Source organism: Protopterus annectens, chromosome 5.part1, assembly GCF_019279795.1.
Source record: "Protopterus annectens isolate FY-2018-M chromosome 5.part1, PAN1.0, whole genome shotgun sequence".
Classification (NCBI taxonomy): domain Eukaryota; kingdom Metazoa; phylum Chordata; order Ceratodontiformes; family Protopteridae; genus Protopterus; species Protopterus annectens.
The window spans coordinates 402272520-402294484 of NC_056736.1; the positions used below are offsets into that span (position 1 = coordinate 402272520).

General features: G+C 44.8%; 1 protein-coding gene across 1 annotated transcript in view; it reads right to left on the minus strand.

Moving 5' to 3' along the window:
• SCML2 (Scm polycomb group protein like 2) overlaps nt 1-21965 on the minus strand; it is a 2608432-nt gene that overhangs the window by 1428709 nt on the left and 1157758 nt on the right. Inside the window, exon 7 of the mRNA XM_044073060.1 lies at nt 14684-14927. Within this exon, the coding sequence (XP_043928995.1) occupies nt 14684-14927 (244 nt within the window). The remainder of the gene's footprint in view (nt 1-14683; nt 14928-21965) is intronic.

A 21965-nucleotide genomic window follows, 5' to 3' on the forward strand; every position in this document is an offset into this window, starting at 1 on the left:
CCCTTTGATTGTGTGGCAGGTTCGGCATGCCTTTCCTTTTTGGAAGGGTGTGAAAATGAAATCTGTAGCCTCTGTTTATAATGTCCAGGATCCATTTGTCTTTTGTGACAATATGCCAATTTTTTGAAAATAATGCCAGCTTTCCTCCTAAGGGTGCTGCCATTTGAGCCTTGCTTGGCATGCAGAGGGGAAAGTCATTGGGTTTGTTTCCTGTATTTCTGTGAACTATCTTTGCCACCTCTTGGTGTTGGAGTTTGCCATTGTCTGCCTCTATACGATCCTTGAGATTGTCCTCTGCCCCTTGGGCGCCTGTATCTACCTCTTTGGGGCCTGTCCGTGGCTGGAAAGGACCAATTTTTTGAAGGCCAATTTCTACTAAAACGTGGTGGTTGTACCTGTAGAAAATCTTTAACAGTTTGCATAGATTTAGCTTTTTCTTCCATTTTCCTTAGTACCTCCTCAGCATTAGTACCAAATAATACATCCTTTTGTAGAGGAGCATCTAGTAATTTAGCTTTGACATGATAAGGCAAGGTTTGTTCCCTAAGCCAGGCATGTCTACGTATGACTGATCCTGTAACAGCAGCTCTACTTGAGGCCTCTAGAGCATCATAACCACATTGTAAGGTGTGCTTACCTACTTGTTCTGCACTATGCATCATATCCTGCAACTCCTTCAAATCTGGTTGTTCAGGTTGTGACATTTTATTTTTTAATTGTGATAACAGAAACTGTTGATATTTAAGCATATGGAACTGACAGTTTAAGGCCCTCATGGCTAGGGTAGCCGAGGTATATACCTTTTTCCCCCACCTTTCTAAGGATCTAGAATCTCTCTCGGAAGGTAATGGATTCTTAGCAGTAGAGGCCTTCATTCCCTTGGGGCCCTGAGAAATGGTTTCTGGGTCAGCAGTATGGCTTTTGTAAAGAAATTGGTGCGAGTTAGGAACTCTGTAGTACCTATCAGGCTTGACTGGGGCTGGAGGCAGGGAATCCGGATTAAGGCAGGCCTCCGAGTAAACATCATCAAGTATGTCCAAGACAGGAGGTATCGCCAGAGGTCTGTGCTGAGGTAGCAAAAGAAATTCCCTAAGCCTTTTCTTGGAATTTGAATAATCTTGGCCTTCCCAGTGGAAGTGTTCCCTCAAGGTATGCAAGGTTTCCCCGAATGAGAAATCCTCTGGGGGGGATACAGAAGGAATGGACTCCTCTGCATCGGAATCTTCAAAAGGGGAGTAAGAATGTTCCTCCTCATCAGAATGCTCTGAAATAATGGAGCCCTGATCAGAAGAGGGTGATTCTTCCTCCACTCTGGGTCTCTTGTCTGGTGGGGGTTGGGAACCCCTGATAAGAGTAATTAAATCCTCAGCCATTTTAAGCATCTGCTTTTTAGGCATAGGGCCTGGAGATGGGCCCTGTGCAACAGGTCTCTTGGAGTGCATAGCTGATTTAGACTTAGTAAAGGCCTTGATGGAAAAGGAAGAGGAAGGTCTGAAGACACCATGGGTGGAGGTAGACCTGTCCACATTATGAGGCTCAACACTAACAGTGGCTTCGGTAGCTGTAGTCAGGGTGTGGGCTGAGGAACCTGCGGCCTCGGTTACAGAGGACACCGCCAGAGAAGCGTCGTTGGTAGTCAGGGGCTGCGTAGGCGCCTCGCTGAGAACCGGACCACATGTAGTCGGTTTTGGCGTGGTGTCGGTGGAGGCAGAGGATCTCGCGTGTCGGTCCTTGTCCTTGCGTTTTTTGGACAAAACAGGAGTCGGAGTCTCCGACGACATTATATAATTAAAAGCTTTCCCAAAAAAGTGCTGGGCGAACTCCGCCCGACGCTTAACAGTGCGTTTATTGAAAGTAGCACAAAAGCGACAGCCCGAGACATCGTGGTCTGGGCCTAAACAAGGTATACAGAGGGAATGGAAATCTTTATGCGGTATTTGCTTCCCACAAGAAATACAATTGTTAACTTTGTCTGACATCGGTCTGAGGCAAGAAAAGTTTCTAGCGGGTACTTAGCTTTAAATAAGACTTTGGTTTCCAAATTTTTGTAATTTCAGGAGCTGGCCGACCGGCACTTGCGAACTGCTTCTGCTTCGGGCACCGCGCGGCAAAAAAGGCTGGAGAAAATGGCGTCGGCTGGTTCTTTTATACCCCTGTCGCACTGACGTCAGGGAAGAAGTGACGACAACCGACGCCGGACCTAGACTTTGGAATTCGGCCGACCGAGGACCCGCCTGACGGCAGGAGAACCCATCTGTAATGACTGCAGCTGTATGCACGATGAACATCTAGGGCTGCTTGTTTCCCCAGAATGACAGCTCTCCCTAATTAAGTCTAATGGTATACAATCTACCAGTATCTGGACTACCTGAAATAAAGTAAATTATGGCCTGTAAATTGAAAGTACACTTTGTTTAATTAAACTATATTTCTAAGCCCACTTACTATATTTTTTCAGTAACATCCTAATATCCATTTCCAGGTCAATTTACAAGACATTGGCAGTGGCAGACTTGGCATCCTTCAGAACCCCACAGGCCCACGCTAATACATTGTCCATTAAATGTAAATATCAATCCACTGTAAATGGCAAGAAGCTATGTCTTAAAAAATCTACTTCTGGCATGCGTACCCACGTATTAGGTTTTGAAACAAAGAAACATATTCTCTACAGTCTGCAAGTCTCTGTCTTTAATAAACATCTACTGTTGCAGCACTCCCAACACATAAGCACACGCATACACACTAAAATCCCCAACATTTAAAAAATGACATTGTGCCCACTTGATTTGCCAGTACTGATGATCCGCCAAAGCTATGCTTACTGTTGTCCAATCTACCACTGCTTAGAACCCAGCAATGAAAAAAACAGTACTGGGTGCGTTTTTGTTTGTCTGAAAAAACAATACAACTTTATATGCTACAGTCCCACATAGTCAGTCCAGTACTGACCCATTAACCCTAGGCTGCTGTCTCATTCTTACTCCCTGAAACTGCATTACCTTGGATGACTACTTTTATTTCCTAAGCAAAAGACACAAATTGGAAGATGAGGCAAAAATTCAGACATTCTTTGAAAATCCATAGAGTTAAGAGGTATGAGTTCATGTTCAATACAACACTCTCCCTGTCAGGAAAGCCACAATTTAATGAAAGTGTACTCTTAATGTATGATATATTTGTGAGCTAACTTGTTTGTGTTCAGTAGGTAGACTGATCATTGTTAGCCTCTTTGTGCCTGCGTCTCTCTCTGTCATGCACACATATACACACATACACACACACACTCCTACTTTCACGCACACAATTCTGCTTTCATGCATGCACTCACTCACTCCATACTTGCCTATTAACACAGGTAATTGCTGTCCCTTTCAAAGGCAACAGCGGCAAATCCATACATGAGTCCCTCTTCAGCGAGCACATACACACACACACACTGTTCGGCGCAAAATAATGGCATAAACACACTGACCCTTTTTTGGCTCAAAAACAAAACTAGAAGGGTGCTTTGGCACATGCGCACACCAACATTAGCGTTGCAGGTCATTGGATCGAAAAACACAAAACAAAAAGAAGTGTTTTGGTGCATGCGTACATCAATGTTGCAGTTAGAGGTTGAGGGCCGCAGGTTGGACACGTCTAGCCTAGAGGGAAGGGAAAAACGGACCCCTACGGCAGACAGGGTCTTTCCTTCTTGTTCACACCTGGTGAGGGTGTCTTTCACTTCGGTTCCGAACAAGGAAGAACCATCAAAAGGGGAGTCAGTGAAAGAAGACTTGAAGGCCTCCGCGAAATGACAAAGGCGCAGCCAGGCTTGCCTTCTAAGGCGACTCCAGAACTTGCTGCCTTGCTTGTTCCATCGGCTGCATATGACATGAGCCACATGGAGGAGTTGACGATGGAATTGAGGGTAGACACCTGGGCGTTAACCATCTGGGCTACCGCCTCAGGGACGTTACCCCCAAGAGTATTTCCTAACTCCTTGAGGAGATCTTTCTGGAGCCGAGTGAAATGAGATAGTTCAGCGACCGTAAGGTAAAGGTTGCTGACGAGAGAGTACGCTTCCTGTACCGGTCCATGGTCCTAGACTCCTTGTTAGGAGGATGGACGGAGGAATAAGTCTCTGCTACTTCCTTCTGAGTGGCCGCCGCCACCACCATAGCATCCACAGGGACCCCTTTAGACAGAAACTCATTACCCGGGGAAGCAGAAAGAAACTTGTTGGGACGCCTGGGTACGGGCTCCACAGAATCAGGGTTCTCCCACACCTTCCGACAAATAAGATGTAGGAGCTCGTCGAAGGGTGGGGACACCCAGGAGGCGGAGGGCTGAGTGCCACAGGCCTTAAGGAAAACAGACTCCTCCTCGGAGGGGGTTTTGGATGGCCAGCCACCTCTTTGTTTCAGTATCTCCAGGATGTTGGAGAAGAAAACATCATCAGAGGATGACTTGGGGGACCCCTCCGATTCCTCGAGGTCAGTATCAGAGGTGAGAGACTCATCCTGGGAGTCTATGTGCTTCCACTTGCACGTCTTCTTTCTAGGGGGCTCCTCAGGCACGAAGTCTGAAGGGCCCTCAGAAACTTGGGGACCACTCGTAGGGGTATCCTTAGGCCTTGGCGCTCTGCTGTCTACAGATAGGTGGTGATCAGAGGCTCTCACCAGAGTGGTGGGGGCAGAATGACCGACCCGCATGATGTAGCTGACGATCTGGCCAGAGCAGTCCGCATGGCCTTAAAGGCAGCCCCCCCCTCCAAGTCCAAGGACCGGCCAGCCTCCGAGACCAAGACAGGAGTCGGGGTCCCTCGAGCCGAGGCACTGAGAGGAAGACTTGGAACCGAAACATGTCCCGAGATATCCCCCTCGGGCCCAACTGAAGAATCTCGAGTCCCGAACCCCATGGACGGAGCCAATGTTGGTACCGATCGGCCCGGAGAGGCCATCAGAGCCGACCCAGAAACATCACACGGCACAGAACACTCTGACTCCGAAGACAGAGATGCACTCGGAGGAGGAATGATCGAAGAAGGTGTCGGGACAGGCTCCGGAGCCAACTGGGCCGGAGCCGAAAACAATTTCGCCAAAACTGGTGACTGGAGGAGCCTCTGCACCACCCTATCAACATCCACATCAGAAAGGGTCCTGGAGGATTTGGAGGACAGGGATGGAGATTGAGATCTCCTCTCAGGTGAACCTGGTCTAAAACTGGGCGAGCGGCTCCAAAGAGGTTCCAAAATAATTGGAGCCGACGCCGAATACACCGACACTTCCTGCGGCCCCAAAGATAGTGCAGCCAAGGAAGTATAAGCAAGTTCTGTGACTTTCTCCGGAGGCTCCGAGGAAACTGAAGGAGCCGGAGATCTCTTTTTTGATTTAGACTTAGATTTAGCACTGGGAGAAGAATCCATAGCCTCTTCAAAGGAGGGTTTCAAGAGTCCCTTTAAAATCAGCTTATTCTTTCTTTCCTGGAGCACTCTGGGACTGAAAGCATGGCAGAAACTACAGGACTCCTGCAGATGAATGACTCCCAGGCAATAAACACAAATTGAATGCCCATCTGTGATGGACATCTTGTAACCGCACTTAGAGCACTTCTTAAAACCCGAAGGTTTGTGCTCTTTGGAATCCTTAGACATTTTTCGCAACAAGCAATAACAAAAAACCAACACAGCACAAGTCACTTGTTTGACCAGAAAGGACACCGACACGCAAACCACAAAGGCCGGGAACAAGATAGAAAGCTGCACACAACCCTCAGACAGGGCACGCACTGAAAGAAAGAAGGCCAAAAACCTCTAAAACGTTTTTTGACTAGAATAGCCAGGGGAAACGACTCTAAAACCTCTAACTTAAACGGTTTTAGCGCTAACAATACAGGACAAGAGGACTAGGTCCTCTAACTAAAACGGGCCTAGCCCGTGGAACAGCAAGCCGGATACCACAAACCACAAACACACTACCTAAAACAAAAACAACACTTCTCTTTGAGATCTAAAGTCACAAGCCAAGACTTCTTGCCCAACATGGGCAGAAGCTGCTGTAGAATCAACATTTTGAATTTTGGAATATCCAGATGTGTTTAGAATACATAGGTCCAGTATTGGTCTCCAGGCTTTGTCCTTACTGGGTACCAAGAACAGTCTTGAATAGAATCCTTGTCCCTGCTCTTGCTCTGGTATTTGTTGAATGGCCCTCATGTCCATGAGGGATGAGACTTGTTTTTGTGCCTCTGCCCATTGATGTTTTGGCAGGTCTGGCCAACCGTTTGCCCATGGTAGGGTATGGAAGTGACACTTGTAGCCTTGTGACACTATGTTTAAGACCCATTTGTCCTGGGTTATTGTGTGCCAATTTTGAGAAAAAAGTGCTAGTTTTCCCCCTAAAGGTGCTGCCAGAAGAGAAGTGCTTGGCGCAGGCAGGGGAAGTCATTGAGAATGTTTCCTGTATGGCTGTGATTTGTCTTATCCAGTTTTGGAGGTAGAAGTGCCCCATTGTTTAGACCTGTACGAACCTTGGGGCTGGGATCTGCCTTTAGGGCATCTGTATCTGCCCGTTTGTGGCCTGTCTGACACTGGAAAGGACCAATTCTTTGTAGGCCAGTGTCTGCTAAATCTTGGTGGTTGTACCTGTAAGAAATCCCTGACTATTTGCATAGATTTAGCTTTGTCCTCCATTTTATTTAACACCTCTTCTGCTTTAACACCAAACAAAGTATCATGCTGCAATGGAGCATCTAATAATTTTGCTTTAACATGATCAGGTAGATTTTGTTCCATTAACCAAGCATGCCTCCTAATGACGGAACCCATAACTGCGGCCCTGCAGGAGGCTTCCAGAGAATCAAAACCACATTGCAAAGTATGTTTTCCAACTTGTTCAGCTGCATGCAATAATCCTGCATTTCTTTGTTTTCTGCACATTCAGAATTTATCAACATTTTCTGTTTAAGCAGTGACATAATATATTGCTGATATTTGAGCATAAGAAACTGACAATTTAAAGCCCTTATAGCCAAGGTAGCAGAAGTGTAAATCTTTTTTCCCCATCTGTCCAGTGCCCTAGAATCCGTCAGAGGGAGCTTGTTTTTTTGCAGTGGAAGCCTTGGCCCCTTTGGGACCCTGAGAGATGGTTTCTGGGTCAGCAGCAAGATTTTTGAAAAGGAATTTATGAGAGTCAGGAACCCTGTAGTACCTGTCCGGCTTAACAGGAGCTGGAGGTAAGGAGTCAGGGGTCAGACTGGACTATGAAAATACATCATCTACAATGTCTAACACAGGTGGAATAGCTAAGGGCCTGCGTTGAGGTAGTAAAAGGAAGTCTCTGAGCCTTTTCTTAGATTCTGAATAATCTTGGCTCTCCCAGTGAAAATGCTCCCTCATGGTATGGAAAGTTTCCCCAAAAGAATAATCCTCAGGAGGAGAGGCTGAAGGGATAGATTCTTCAGCATCAGAATCCTCATAGGGAGGAAGAGAGTATTCCCGATCAGAAGAGGAATCAGATGAAATGGAAACCTGATCTGAAGGATTCATATTCTGTCTCTTGCCTAGGCCTCTTACCAGGAGGGGGATGGGAACCCCTGATCAAAGTAATTAGGTCTTCGGCCATTTTGAGCATCTGTTTTTTAGGCATGGAGGCCTGTCCATGAGGCTGTTGTACTTGTTTCTTTGTCTTTAAAGCTGAAGTCGTTTTAACATATAATTGAGTAGGTCTGAAAACACCCTCAGAAGCCAATGCCTGCTCAGCGGCTCCGGACCCATCTGAGGGAATAGTTTCCGAAGGTCCATTACACCTTGAACTTCCAGCGGCCTCGTCGACTCCACGTGGGTGTCGGTAGCGGCCTGCGAGACTAAATTAGCGGTTGTCAGGGGGCTGCAAAGGGGCCTCACTGAGAACCGACGACTGGCTTAGAAGAAGCCTCGTCGTCGGTTTTGGACCTCGGATGCCTGTCCTTTTCTTTGCGTTTCTTGTGAATTCCAGTAGTTGGATGGTTATCCGACGACATTGTATAGTTAAATCTTCTGCCAAAATAGTAAAATGCAAAATCGTTCCGACGCTTAATAGTGCGTTGGTTAAATCTAGCAAAAAAACGACAACTAGTAACGTCATGGTCAGGGCCTAGGCAAGGAATACAGTAAGAATGAAAGTCCTTATGAGGTATTTGCTTCCCACAAGAAATACAATTATTAACTTTTTCTGACATCGGTCTGGAGCAAGAAAAAAGTTTCCCCAACGGGGTACTTAGCTTTTAGGGAAGACTTTGGATCTGAAATTCGAACATGAAAATTTCAGGAGTCGGCCGACCGACACTTGCGAACTGCTTTTGCTTCGGGCACCGCACGGCAAGAAAGACTGAAGAAAATGGCGTCGGCTGCATCTTTTATACCTCTGGCGCACTGACGTCAGGGAAGAGGCGACAGCAACCGACGCCGGACCTAGACTTTGGAATTCAGGCCGACTGAGTGTAGCCTGCCAGCAGGATAACCCAAATGTAATGACTGCAACAGTGAAACACGAAGAACATCAAGATGTGAAGGGGCAACAACCAAAAAGAAGGGATCATCAAAAAGGAATTGAGCACGGAAAGATCCATAACTGACCTCCACGTATCCGTCTTCTACGGAACCAAAAACATCCTGGAGTAAAACCCCTTCAAGACCTGGGAGGGTGGAATGAGCTGAGCCAAGAAAGACTACCGAACTTCTGAAAAATGAGGAAGCTGTTCTCTAGGAGGCTCAGGAATGCCTGAAAAGGGAGGAAGGGACTTCCAAGTTATGAAATATCCCCGACAGATAATTGTGAATACATTCAGATAAATTTGCACTATGAATTACTGTACGTGTTTTTGGAATAAACATTGCAATTTAAAGGTATAAAAATAAAAACAATTTAAAACATACAAGTGCATGAAAAAAGTACAGTTTTGTACCTACCATAAATGTAGATGTTCCGAGTGTAGACACTGCTGCAAGTCATTACACTTGGATTATCCTGCCATCAGGTGGTTCCCCCAGTTGGCCTGAGTTCCAAAGTCTTGGTCCGGCGTCGGTTGCTGTCGCTTCTTCCCTGACGTGAGTGCGCCAGGGGGATATAAGATGCAGCAGACACCATTTTCTTCAGTTTTTCTTGCCCCAGATGTCAGGTGCCCCAAATAGGTAGGCCTTTCAAATTGCTAGTAAAATATATAATAGAAAAGCAAACAACCATTTTTAATTACCAGCAAATACTCCCTTTAGGAAATAAGGGTAGAAGACCTAGGTACGTACCAGAAAGTAAGAGGGGAAGGAGGGAGGGTAACCTGGACTGCAGCAGTGTCTACACTCGAACATCTACATTTATGGCAGGTACAAAACTGTACTATGCCCATCATGCGCCACTGCTGCAGTCATTACACTTGGGTGGTATCCCAAAGCTGAGGTAGGGAGGATGGATCTATAAGGCATTAGGGGTGGCTGTAAGGCCCTGCAGCAAACTCCATGTTGCTGCTTCTAAAATATCCTTGGTAGGCACTCCTCTGAGGTAGGCAGTTGAAGTGGCTGTTGCCCTGGTGGAGTGAGATCTAATACTGCTAGGTACCGGTTTCCCATGGTGTGTATAGCAAAAACGTATACAGTGAGCTATCCATTTTGAAACGGTCTGCTTTGAAATGGCTTTTCCCTGTGCTCCTGCAGTGTATGCTACCAATAATTGCTCAGATTTTCTGAAAGCTTTGGTTTTGTCCAAGTAGAAGCGTAACCATCTGTGAATGTCCAAGGAATGTAGTAGTCTCTCCCCTTTGTTCTATGGTTTTGGATAAAAAGTTGGCAAGTGAATAGTCTGGTTTAGAGCCACACTTGATACTACCTTTGGCATAAACGTAGGGTTAAGTTCTTAAGGACACCCTGTCCTAGTGGAAGATGAGGAAAGGTTCCACTGCCATTAGTGTCTGTAATTCTGAAACTCTTCTTGTTGATGTTAGTGCCAGTAGCAGAGCAGTCTTCCAAGAGATGTATTTTAATTCTGCTGTGTTAGCTGGCTCAAAAGGAGGTAAAGTTAATTTTTCCAAAACAAAGTTGTGGTCCCAAGTTGGTGTAGGTGCTCTACGGGGTGGTCTCATGTTTTTAGCCCCTCTGAGGTACTGTTTGAACAAAGGATTTGAAAAAATTGGTGGATCCGTGTTGTAATGAGCAGAAATGGCTGAGGCATGAATCTTGATGGATGAGAAGGAGAGGCCCTTGTCCAGCATCTCAGTTAAGTATTGAAGTATCTGAGGAATGTTTGGGACAACAGGGTCAAGGCTGTGTGCTTGGTTCCAGGCACAGAATCTCTTCCATTTATCCGAGTAGGCTTTCCTGGTGCTAGGCCTTCTGGCCTCCAGAATGACATCCATAACAGCTTTGGAGAGAGGCAATGCTTGCTTGGGTCAAGGAATTTTCCATGCAGCTAGATTTAAGGTCTTTAGCTGGCTGTGAAGTATCTGATTGTTGTGTTACGTCAACAGCTGTGGGATTTGAGGCAAAATCCAGGGTGGTTCTTGTGCTAAGTTCTTTAAGATTGGGTACCAGTGCTGGCGTGGCCAGTCTGGTGCAATCAGGATCATCTTTGGCTCTTCCTGCCTGGCTTTTATGAGTACCTTTGGAAGGAGAGGTAAAGGAGGGAAAGCGTATACTTGTAGTTTTTTCCAGCTGTATAAGAGGGCATCCACTTTCCATGCTTGTGGATGGTAGCTCCTTGTGCAGAATTTCTGTAGTTGGCAGTTCATTGGGGATGCAAACAGATCTATGTCTGGTTTCTCCCATTTTTGTGCTATCATTCTGAATATTTGTGGACTCAATTGTCATTCGTGAGGATCCATGATGTTTCTGCTTAGGTCGTCTGCCAGTGTGTTTTTCTCCCCTGGCAGGAATTGTGCCTGCAGATGAACTTGGTAGTTTAAAGCTGTGTTCCACAAGGTCATCGCTTGTCTGCAGAGGGGGTAGGAGTGTGTGCCCCCTTGCTTGCTTATGTACCACATAACTGTGGTGTTGTCTGTCTTTAGTAGTAGTTGTCCTGGATGTAGCAGGTCCTTGAAAGACATAATTGCATTTTGTACAGCTAGCATCTATTTTTGATTGATGTGGAGATGTCTTTGTTCTGCGGGCCACTTGCCCTGAATACATTTTCCTGTAATGTGTGCTCCCCAGGCGTAATCCGATGCATCCGTTGTCAGTGTCTGCCTGGCTGTGGGGTGAGTAAAAGGCTGTCCCTTGTTGAGGTGACAAGCTTGAGCCCACCATTGAAACTCCTGTTGCAGGCAAGGAATTAGTGGTATAACTGTTTCCAAATTTTGACAGTGTTGAGACCATACACTCTTTAGGTACCATTGTAGTTTCCTCATATGCAGTCTGGCATATGGAATTGGTAGTATGCAAGATGCCATGCAGCCCAAGGCCTGCAGAATTTTTCTTGCAGGGAGTTGGGGCTTTGTTACCATTAAATGAAAATACTGAGTCAGTTGTCCTTGCTTGTCTGGCATGAGATAAGCCACCTGGGCCATTGTGTTTAAGCTGGTACCCAGGAATATTATCTGTTGTGAGGGCACTAGTTTTGATTTCTTTTCATTTACTGTGTACCCCAGGCAACTTAATAACTTTTTTACGTACGCCAGATGCTTTAGAAGAATGTCCTTGCTCTCTGCTTGGATTAGGCAGTCGTCCAGGTATGGGTAAATTTGAATTCCTTTTTGCCTGCAAAATGCAATTACTGGTGCCAGGCACTTTGTGAAGACCCTGGGCACAGTAGATAAGCCAAAGGGCAGTGCAGAGAATTGATAGTGCATTGAACTTGCTAGAAAATCTGAGGTATCTTCTGCAGTTTTGTCTGATAGGGACATGCAGGTATGCCTCTTTAAGGTCCAAAGTCACTAGCCAAGCTTTCTTGCCCAGCATGGGAAGAAGCTGCTGTAGTGTCAACATTTTGAATTTCGGAATATCCAGGTAAGTGTTCAGAGAAGAAAGGTCCAGAATGGGTCTCAAGGCGTTGTCCTTTCTGGGAACCAGAAAGAGTCTTGAGTAAAATCCTTGCCCTTGCTCTTGTGGTGGTACCTTTTGAATAGCTCTCATGTCCATGAATGACGTAATTTGTTTTTGAGCCTCTGCCCATTGATTTGGTGGCAGATTTGGCATTCCTTTTAACCTTGGAAGAGTGTGGAAGTGGAACCTGTAAACCTTGAGATATGATGTTGAGAACCCATTTGTCTTTGGTGATGCAATGCCAATTGTGATAGAAAAGAGCCAGTTTACCTCCTAAGGGGGCTGCCAAGAGAGAGCTGTTTGGCAGCTGTAGTGGGAAGTCATTGAGACTGCTTTTAATAAGGTTGAGGCCTGTCTTCCCCCTCTTTCTGGCCTGGTGTACCCCATTGTCGAGGTCTGTAAGGGCCTTGTGTCTGACCTCTACCTCTTGGATGTCTATATCTGCCCCTTTGAGGTCTGTCTGTGACTGGAAAAGACCAATTTTTTGTTGTCCAATTTCTGCTACGAGGAGGTTGAACCTGTAAGAAATCTTTGACCGTTTGCATAGATTTTGCCTTATCCTCCATCTTTTTTAATACCTCCTCTGCCTTAACTCCAAACAACAAATCCCGCTGCAAAGGTGCATCCAGTAATTTGGCCTTAACGTGATCTGGTAGCGTATGTTCTTTTAACCAAGCATGCCTTCTAATGACAGAGCCTGTAACTGCTGCTCTACAGGAGGCCTCTAAGGAATCAAAGCCACATTGCAAAGTATGTTTTCCTACTTGTTCAGCTGCATGCAATAAATCCTGCATTTCTTTCAAATTAGGAGGATCTGAATTTGGAAGCATCTTTTGTTTCAACTGAGACATTAAAAATTGCTGATATTTTAGCATGTGAAACTGGCAATTCAAGGCTCTCATGGCTAAAGTTGCAGATGTATAAACTTTCTTGCCCCATCTGTCTAATGCTCTGGAATCTCTCTCAGAGGGGACTGGGTTTTTAGCTGATGAGGCCTTAATCCCTTTGGGTCCCCGAGAAATAGTTTCAGGGTCAGCAACAGGGCTTTTGTGTAGAAATTTGTGAGAGTCAGGGACTCTGTAATATCTATCTGGCTTAACTGGGGCTGGTGGTAAGGAGTCAGGGTTTAAGCTGGATTCAGTGTATACATCATCCACAATATCTAACACTGGCGGAATAGCAAGGGGTCTGTGTTGAGGCAATAAGAGGAAGTCTCTAAACCTTTCTTGGATTCTGAGTAATCCTGGCCTTCCCAGAGGAAATGCTCACTCATGGTATGTAAGGTCTCCTCAAAGGAGTAGTCCTCAGGCGGAGAGGCTGAAGGAATAGATTCCTCAGTATCGGAATCCTCATAAGGGGGTAAGGAATACCCTAGGTCTGAGGATGAGTCAGAGGAAATGGACACCTGGTCTGAAGATTCATAGTCTGCATCTTGTCTGGGCCTTTTATCTGGAGGGGGTTGGGACCCTCTGATCAGGGTGATTAGGTCTTCGGCCATTTTTAGCATTTGTTTCTTAAGCATGGAAGCCTGCCCTGGAGTTTGCTGTGTCTGTTTCTTTGCTTTTAAGGGAGGCTTAGACTTAACAGAGGGTTTAATTGTTAACTGGGTAGGTCTGAAAACACCCTCTGAAGCTGTGGATTGTTCAGCTACTTCGGTTCCCTCTGCAGGATTAAGCTCGGTAATCTGAATAGCAGGAGCGCCCGAAGGCTCAGCCAGCTCCACGTGGGAGTCGGAGGCGGTCTGTGGTTCTATTGAAGCGGTCGTCATGGGCTGCGTAGGCACCTCGATGAAAACCGTAGAACCGGCGACCGGCCTAGAAGAGGCCTCGTTGTCAGTCTTAGGCCTCGGATTCCTGTCCTTGCGCTTTTTATGAATTCCGGTAGTCGGAAGTTCCGACGGCATGGTGTAATTACATTTTCTGCCAAAAAAGTGTCGGGCAAAATCAAACTGACGTTTAATAGTGCGCTTGTTAAATCTAGCACAAAACCGACAACCAGTGACGTCGTGGTCTGGGCCTAGGCATGGGATACAGTAGGAGTGGAAATTCTTATGAGGTATTTGCTTCCCACAAGAAATACAATTATTAACTTTTACTGACATCGGTCTGAGGCAAGAAAAAGTTTCCCCAACAGGGTACTTAGCTTTTTAGAAGACTCCGGTTCTGGATTCAGAATGAAAATCTCAGGAGTCGGCTGACCGGCACGGCGAACTGCTTCTGCTTCGGGCACCGCGCGGCAAGAAAGACTGAAGAAAATGTCGTCGGCTGCATCTTATATCCCCCTGGCGCACTGACGTCAGGGAAGAAGCGACAGCAACCGACGCCGGACCAAGACTTTGGAACTCAGGCCGACTGGGGAACCGCCTGACGGCAGGATAACCCAAGTGTAATGACTGCAGCAGTGTCGCACGATGAACATCGACATAGTGCTAATACCTTAATGTTACAAACACCCTCCAACATCAGTTAGTTCATATTCAGTAAACCAAGGTAAGTTGCACCTGGGGGAGAAAGTAAAATAGATGTAGACTAAAAAGCATGAATTACATCAAATCACTTCCCTGTTTCTCATGAATGCTTAATAAACTGACAAACATTAGTTTGTGCATATATACAGAAAAGCAACATTATACATACAGAACTTCACAGACCACAAATTAATGCATCTTCCACAAACAGCAGCAAAACCACTTACCATTGTTTCCAGGAGGTTGCAATATGTGCCCTGTTATCTCGCACCACCCTACAGGGAAGATATCACGAGAGTAGTACTTGCACCAGTAATCAAAAGCTCCTCTCCAACCATCAAAAGTAACAAAAATGTCATCCCCTTTAACATCTCCTATGGTTGCTGGGCAAATCAAAAAAGGGTTCTTCTTATCCACTGCTTCCAGCTTCATCCCAACTTTGAAATGACTGTGTGGTGGTTTGGGAGGCTCCTGGAAAAGAAATCAAATTTTAGCCTTGTTGGTCAATGCTTTAAACAAAACATTTTCTCATATTTTAATGACCTTACAGTGAAGTCCTTTTGTCATAATTTTACACCACCATTTTGTTTGTACACTAACACTCCATCCAGATAAAGAGAAAGTCTAAAGCCCCAAACGTCAATGGGTGAGTTCACATCATACTTAGTGGACAGATACTAAAAAAAAAACAGAAATATTAATTCACTGATTTTTGTGGTTGGCATGGATATTTAAGGACTGTAGACAGTCAGCTTCAATATACAAAATGATGGCATTGCAAGTAACATAGTCAAACAAGCTGTAGTTATGTCAACACAAGTCTTGCACTTGCTCTGATAAGTAATCTTATAGTAAATCACCAATAAACTTAAGCACTACACCCCTCTTATACGCTTTTTAAGTGCTTTACTCCCTATCGGTCTTTCTGATCAGTCTAAAAGTAGTTCGTTATACTATCCTGACATGTCCAAAGGTCAGTTTCGGGTATACTCTCCAGTCCAGCTGGTGAATCTGCGAATCTTGAGGCAATGTTACAACTGCCTTATGTACAGAGACCACCCTCTCCTCCTCCCAACAAGCTCCAATATATGTGAGAGATGCAACTATATAGCCAAACTGGAGGCTGAGCTCTCTCAACCCAGGACTGGCACAGTCCATCAGGAGGAGAAGGTAACCACACACACCACAAAGCCAGTCTCACATAGACCTATCGCAAAAGCAAACCAAACACAACCACACAAAAACATACTCGGAGGCTCTAAATAAAAATCTGCCCAAGCAACAGAGACCTCCAAAGCAGACATCCAAGCAGCTGCTACCCCAAAACTATACCCACGTATCACATAGTTCACAAAGTCAGTGTGTCACACAGTCATAGCCCTTAAGGCTACACAACACACCTAATACACTTGTAATAGGTGACTAGTCAGACACACTGACGTCCCACTCACCAAGCTGAACAAGGAGAAGGTCACTGTAAGGTGCCTGTCGGGTGCCAGGATCCACCACATAACACAAACACTCAGGTCACTCCAAAGCAAGTACAAATATGACTCTGTCCTTGTCCATGCTGGTGTGAATGACCTGAGACGTACCTCCCTGGACTACATGAAAAGAGACATAGAGGAGCTCTCTGATCATGTAGCCCAGGCCAGTATGACCCTGACCTTGAGTAGCATCTTACCCTCACCAAGAATGATGCCACAGTACAAAGACAAAATGATCAATTTTAACAATTGGTTAAAGTATTGGTGTCATTCAAAGGGGATCCAGTGTCTGCCAGCCTGGAATGACATGCTCGACAAGCCACGTTGCTTCGCTAGGGACGGCTTGCGCCCATCACCCCTGGGCTTTCGAATACTGGCTAAGGCTCTTGCCACCCCCATAGTGCCTTTTTTAGGCAAAGCTCAAAAGACAAACCCACCTCCATAAACAACACAAGGAAAAAGAAACTAAGGGTAATGCTGCTCAACGCCAGAAGTCTAAACCTCAAGATACACGCACTCGAGGCTCTCCTCAGTATGGAGAATATCGATATCTGTGCAGTAACAGAAACCTGGTTCAAGGCTCCCGAGAGCACCCCAGCACTACCAGGTTATACCTCATAGGTTCATAGGTTCATAGATCAGTACTAGGCTAACTGCCCTTGCGAGCCATTTTAAGCCTAGCCAATTACCCCTTGTGAGACTCAAACCCTGCACCTTGTGTTTGTAAGGCAAACACCTTAACCATTAGGCCACCCTCCCAACCCCTACCCCTACCCCTCATACCATGCGTTTCGGCCCCAAAACTCAGACCGAACCACAAAAGGAGGGGGAGTATCCATATTCATCAAAGATACCCACACCTCCAGGTTAGTGGCACTGCACGAAGCATCAGAGACCATCCATGTGCAACTAACAGTGGGTAAAACTGCCTTATAGCAAAAAAAGAACACTGTCAGGGTAAGGTATCACCTCCCAAAAAAAGCACAAATCCAAAATCAGAAGAGGATGATACTCCACAACAAACGAAGCAAAACCAGATGAATGAAAAGACAAGTCCTTTATTCGAATAAGTAAGCGCTTTCACGTTGCTTGGAACGCTTCATCAGACTTCAACCTTCAACCTTTCATTCATCTGGTTTTGCTTCGTTTGTTGTGGAGTATCATCCTCTTCTGATTTTGGAAAACTGCCTTATAGTTTGTAGCCTGCTACAGACCACCCTCCCAAACTCAGGAGCCCCACTCGGCTTTCCTGAGAACACTGGAGAATATGAAGGTCTCTCAAAACACCATTACATTGGATGACTTCAACTACCCAAACATAGACTGGGAGCACCACTCAAACCCCAACACCTTCGCCCAACGGTTCCTAGAATTTATAAATTCAAATGCTATGGAACAACTGGTCACCACTCCCACAAGAGGGGAAAACATATTGGACCTGATCATCACCAACATGGGGAATCTATGTTCCATACCAGAGGTATACCCCTCTTTGGTAAGATCTGACCATAAACTAATCTCACTGGACATCGATATCCCGTCGTCACCCCCAGCAAATGAAATCACGGTGAAGAACTTCTCAAAAGCAGACTTCACACTTCTCAAAACTGAGGTGGAATCCTTCAAAACCCCCGGGCCAGTGGAAAATACGGCCCAAACCACAGAATCCTTTACTAACGCATTCTATGTACACCTACATGAATGCATGTATCGTGCTATCCCAAATAAAACCAAGACTCACTCCGCCAAAGGCAGGAGAACTGTCTGGTGGACCCCAACCATAAATAAGCTATACAACAGAAGGAGAAAGCTACTACATGATAGAGTAAAATCCCAAAAAGGGAAGGCATCTCTGATCAGTATTAGCAAAACACTACGATCCCTCATAAAATCATCTAAGGCCAGCTTCAAAAGAAAAATTGCACAGGACGCTAAAGATAATCACAAGGCCTTTCTTTAGTTATGTCAGGAACCTGAGTGGCAGATCCCAGATATGCTTGGAGTTAGTGCAAAACGACAAAAAATACTCTGAACCCACAGACATTGCCAACATCCTGGCAGACAGGTTCAGTGCAAACTTCTCCCCCCCTTCCCACCCAAAAGAGCAACTGTCTATCCCAACAGAGTGTAGCCTCCCTGACATCGCAGATGCACAGGTGAGAGCTGCCCTCTCCAAAGTAAAAAAAAAGCATCAATGGGACAGGACGGTGTCCCAAGCTGCATCTTACACGAGCTCCAAGAAGAACTGAACCCTCACATAAAATCACTGTTCAATCTCAGCTTTACTACAGGATATGTACCTAAGGAATGGCGTACAGCAACAGTGGTCCCACTCCACAAAGGTGGTGCCACAACGGACCCCGGGAACTATCGCCCTATAAGCCTGACTAGCCTGGTCTGCAAAGCTATGGAGTGTATCATCTTGGAACTCATAAACAAAGACATTGGGAACCTCCAAACACTGTATCCTACCCAGTTCGGCTTTGTTAAGGGCAGATCTTGCCTCTTGAACCTGGTTGACTTCTTTGAAACAGTCACCAAGGCCATAGATGAAGGGAAGGTAGTTCACACAGCCTACCTGGACCTTGCAAAAGCCTTCGACACAATACCCCACTCGGGCATCATAAATAAGCTCATCAGCTTAAATATCAACCCCTATGTCACAAGACGGATTGCAAACTGGCTCAGGGATAGAACCCACATGGTCAGAATTGCAGGTGCCATGTCTGACTCTAAACCAGTTACAAGTGGCGCCCTGGGACCTCTCTTGTTCGGTATATATTTCTCAGAGGTACAGGCTAACACAGGAGGACTATGGGTGACCAAGTTCGCAGATGACTGCAAACTGGGTGCTATAATCGACTCGCCAACTGACACAAGCATCCTCCAAAGGGGTCTCACAGAGACAGATAACTGGTGCCAGAGCCATGGCCTAAAACTAAATGCCAAAAAGTGCATTTGCATTATGAACAACACAAATTTGAGCATGTGATAATTTTTAAGAGTATGGTGCATCTAGTAAGTTCTATTAAACTTCGTAAAACTAAGAAACTGAATAGGGACAGAAATGATTATAGTAATGGCCTGGCATATCCCAGACCTCCCCTTTCCCAGGAATGGGGCAAAAAATATACTAATTCTAATGGGAATTCTGGAAACAGTAACAGCAATGTTATTGATACTGACAATCCTTCAACTAGTAACGCTGGTCAGGTTTTTTTAGCGTCTGAGGAACAAATGTCCCCAGGGAAACAACAATTGGGATATGGCTCCGATGAACAGGAACAACCATTGGAACAGGGGCGGGATGGTGAACAAAGGGGGGAAGAGGTACCAGTCCTGGAACAACAGGATGTAAATGTGACTTTAATTAACTTGTTGCATTCACCACCAAACAATTTAGGTGATGATATGGACCATTTACTCCCACCCTGCCACATAGTTACCAACACTTCAGGTGACTTTAATATGTACAATTTTTCCAGTATTGCTGTTAATTCTGAACACTGTGATTTATTTGCCAAAGGATTCACCTTTGTACCCTCACAGCCCTTAAATGTTTCTAAATACTCTTATGGATGTAAGAATGTATACACTTAAGCTGAACTTGAACATTCTTTTTAAAAACTCTGCACCTGGTTCCTTTGTCAACCCTTTAGCCATCTCTAGTACATACAACTCCCCACTTCATCCCATTGTCCAACTTTTTGAGAATATGTGCGAGTTAGACATACGTAACTCTAAGCTTTCTAGTAGGAACTCTGACATGAATGAGAGAAAGGTAATGGATGAAATAAAAATCTTTTCACAGAATGTTAGAATTATGAAACCTGATAAAGGTGGAGGTGTTGTCTTGATGGACTATGAGGACTATAACAAGAAAATGTTTTGTATACTAGAAGGAAAAGCATATCTAATGTCATCCATTAATGAACTGAACACGTCTTACCAGCATATAAGGAATGAACTCCAAGATTTATTTATAGAGGGTTCAATTTCTATCGATGTGCTTAATTTTCTCTCAGTTCCCTGCCCTAAAATATCAGTCATGTTTGGGCTGCCAAAATTGCATAAAAATCTTAGCCAACCACCCATGCGACTCATAGTAGACTCCAAGGGGTCCATTACCCACCCCCTTGCAAGATATCTGGACAATAATTTAAAATAATACATATTGAGTGAGACACATCTGCAAGGATTCATGGAGCTTCTTACAAGCTATGGATGAGATACCTTTCAAGGACACTTTTGTTTTTATTACTATTGATATTAAAGACCTTTATTCAGTCATACCTCACACAATTGGTTTGGAGTGGTTTACAGATTTCTTATATGAAAAAGATATCTCACACTTCTAGGTCTTGATCTTTTCGCAACTGATGGAAATTGTCCTTAAAAACAATTTCATTTTGTTTAACAAAGAAATTTACTTACAACAAGAAGGGGTGGCTGTGGGGTCTGCATGTGGTGGTTTATATTGCAAATATTGTAGTTAGGCAATGGGAGAAGAAATTTATTTTTTCTTCATGTTATTTTGAGCACATCAAATTTTACACCAGGTTTTTGGATGATATGTTTGTTCTGTGGGATGGACCTGTTAATGCTATTGATGATTTTATAAATTATATTGGAACCACCACAGAATTTCTAAAGTTCACCTATACCAGAGACCTTGACAAAATTTCCTTTTTAGACGTCTTTCTGGAAAAGGATCATGAAAATAAGATGTTTGTTTCAAAAATCTTTAGGAAAAGCACGTATTCAAACTCACTATTGCATTTTTCTAGCACACACCCAGTCAAACAAAAGAAAGCAATAGTTAAGGGACAGTTTGTGCGTGCAGCCCGTACGGTATCTGGTATTGATGAATGTGACCACTTGAAAAATATGTTTCAAAAAAGAGGCTATCCTTGTAAGTTCGTTAGTGATATAATGATTGGGTAGTCGGAGGATCCGACGGCATAATGTACGCAAAATCTGAGCCGAAAAACTGTTCAGCAAACTCCGACCGACGCCTAAGCGTTCGTCGGTTAAAGGAAGCACAGGCCGAACAGGCTGCTACGTCGTGGTCTGGGCCTAAGCAAGGCAAACAGTAAGAGTGGAAATCTTTATGAGGTATTTGTTTCCCACAAGTTAAACAGTTATTGACTTTTTCTGACATCGGCTGAGGCAAGAAAGAGTCCCCAACGGGGTACTTAGCTTTTAGAAGTCTTCGAAGTAGTATTCGGTAGTAGTAATCTCTGGATCTGACCGACCGGCACTTGCGAACAGCTTCTGCTTCGGGCGCCACGCGGCAAGAAAGACTGAGGAAAATGGCGTCTGCTGATGCCTTTATACCCGAAGACCAGCAGAGATGACGTCGGGTGAAGCGCGACATCAGCCGAAGCCGGACCCAGACTTTGGAATCCGGCCGACCGAAGGGCTGCCTGACGACCGGACAACCCATTTGTTATGACTGCAGATGCATCCATGAAGGACATCAGAGAGCGTGGGTTTTATGTACCTTTACTTTCTTGTAGTATGACTGACAGTGGGCCTTTCACCAGTAATCAAGAAACTGACAATGTTGCAAGTAAGAATGATTATAAGACTTCTTTCATCACTGTATTCACTCAAGATAGTTACATAGTAAGAAACATCTTAACAAAAAACTGGTCTATTTTGAGACATGACAAGAACATCAGACCACTAATAGGACCGCAACCTATTATAGTATATAGGAAAGGCAAGAATATGAAAAACATATTTGAGAGTAGTAACTCTTACCCAAACCACAGGTCATGTTCTATGAACAAATGTGGCAGATGTAACTATTGCAGTTACATTAAAGAAGGCAATATTTTTGACATTAATAATATTGAAATCAGAATCAGAAATACAACTGTAATTCGGAGAAAGTGATTTACTGTGCCATGTGTACCAACTGTTCTTGCTTTTACATAGGCAAGACTGATAGAAAGTTAAAAAATCGCATATACAAACACCTATATGACATAAGGAATAAAAAAGAAACAAATTCTCT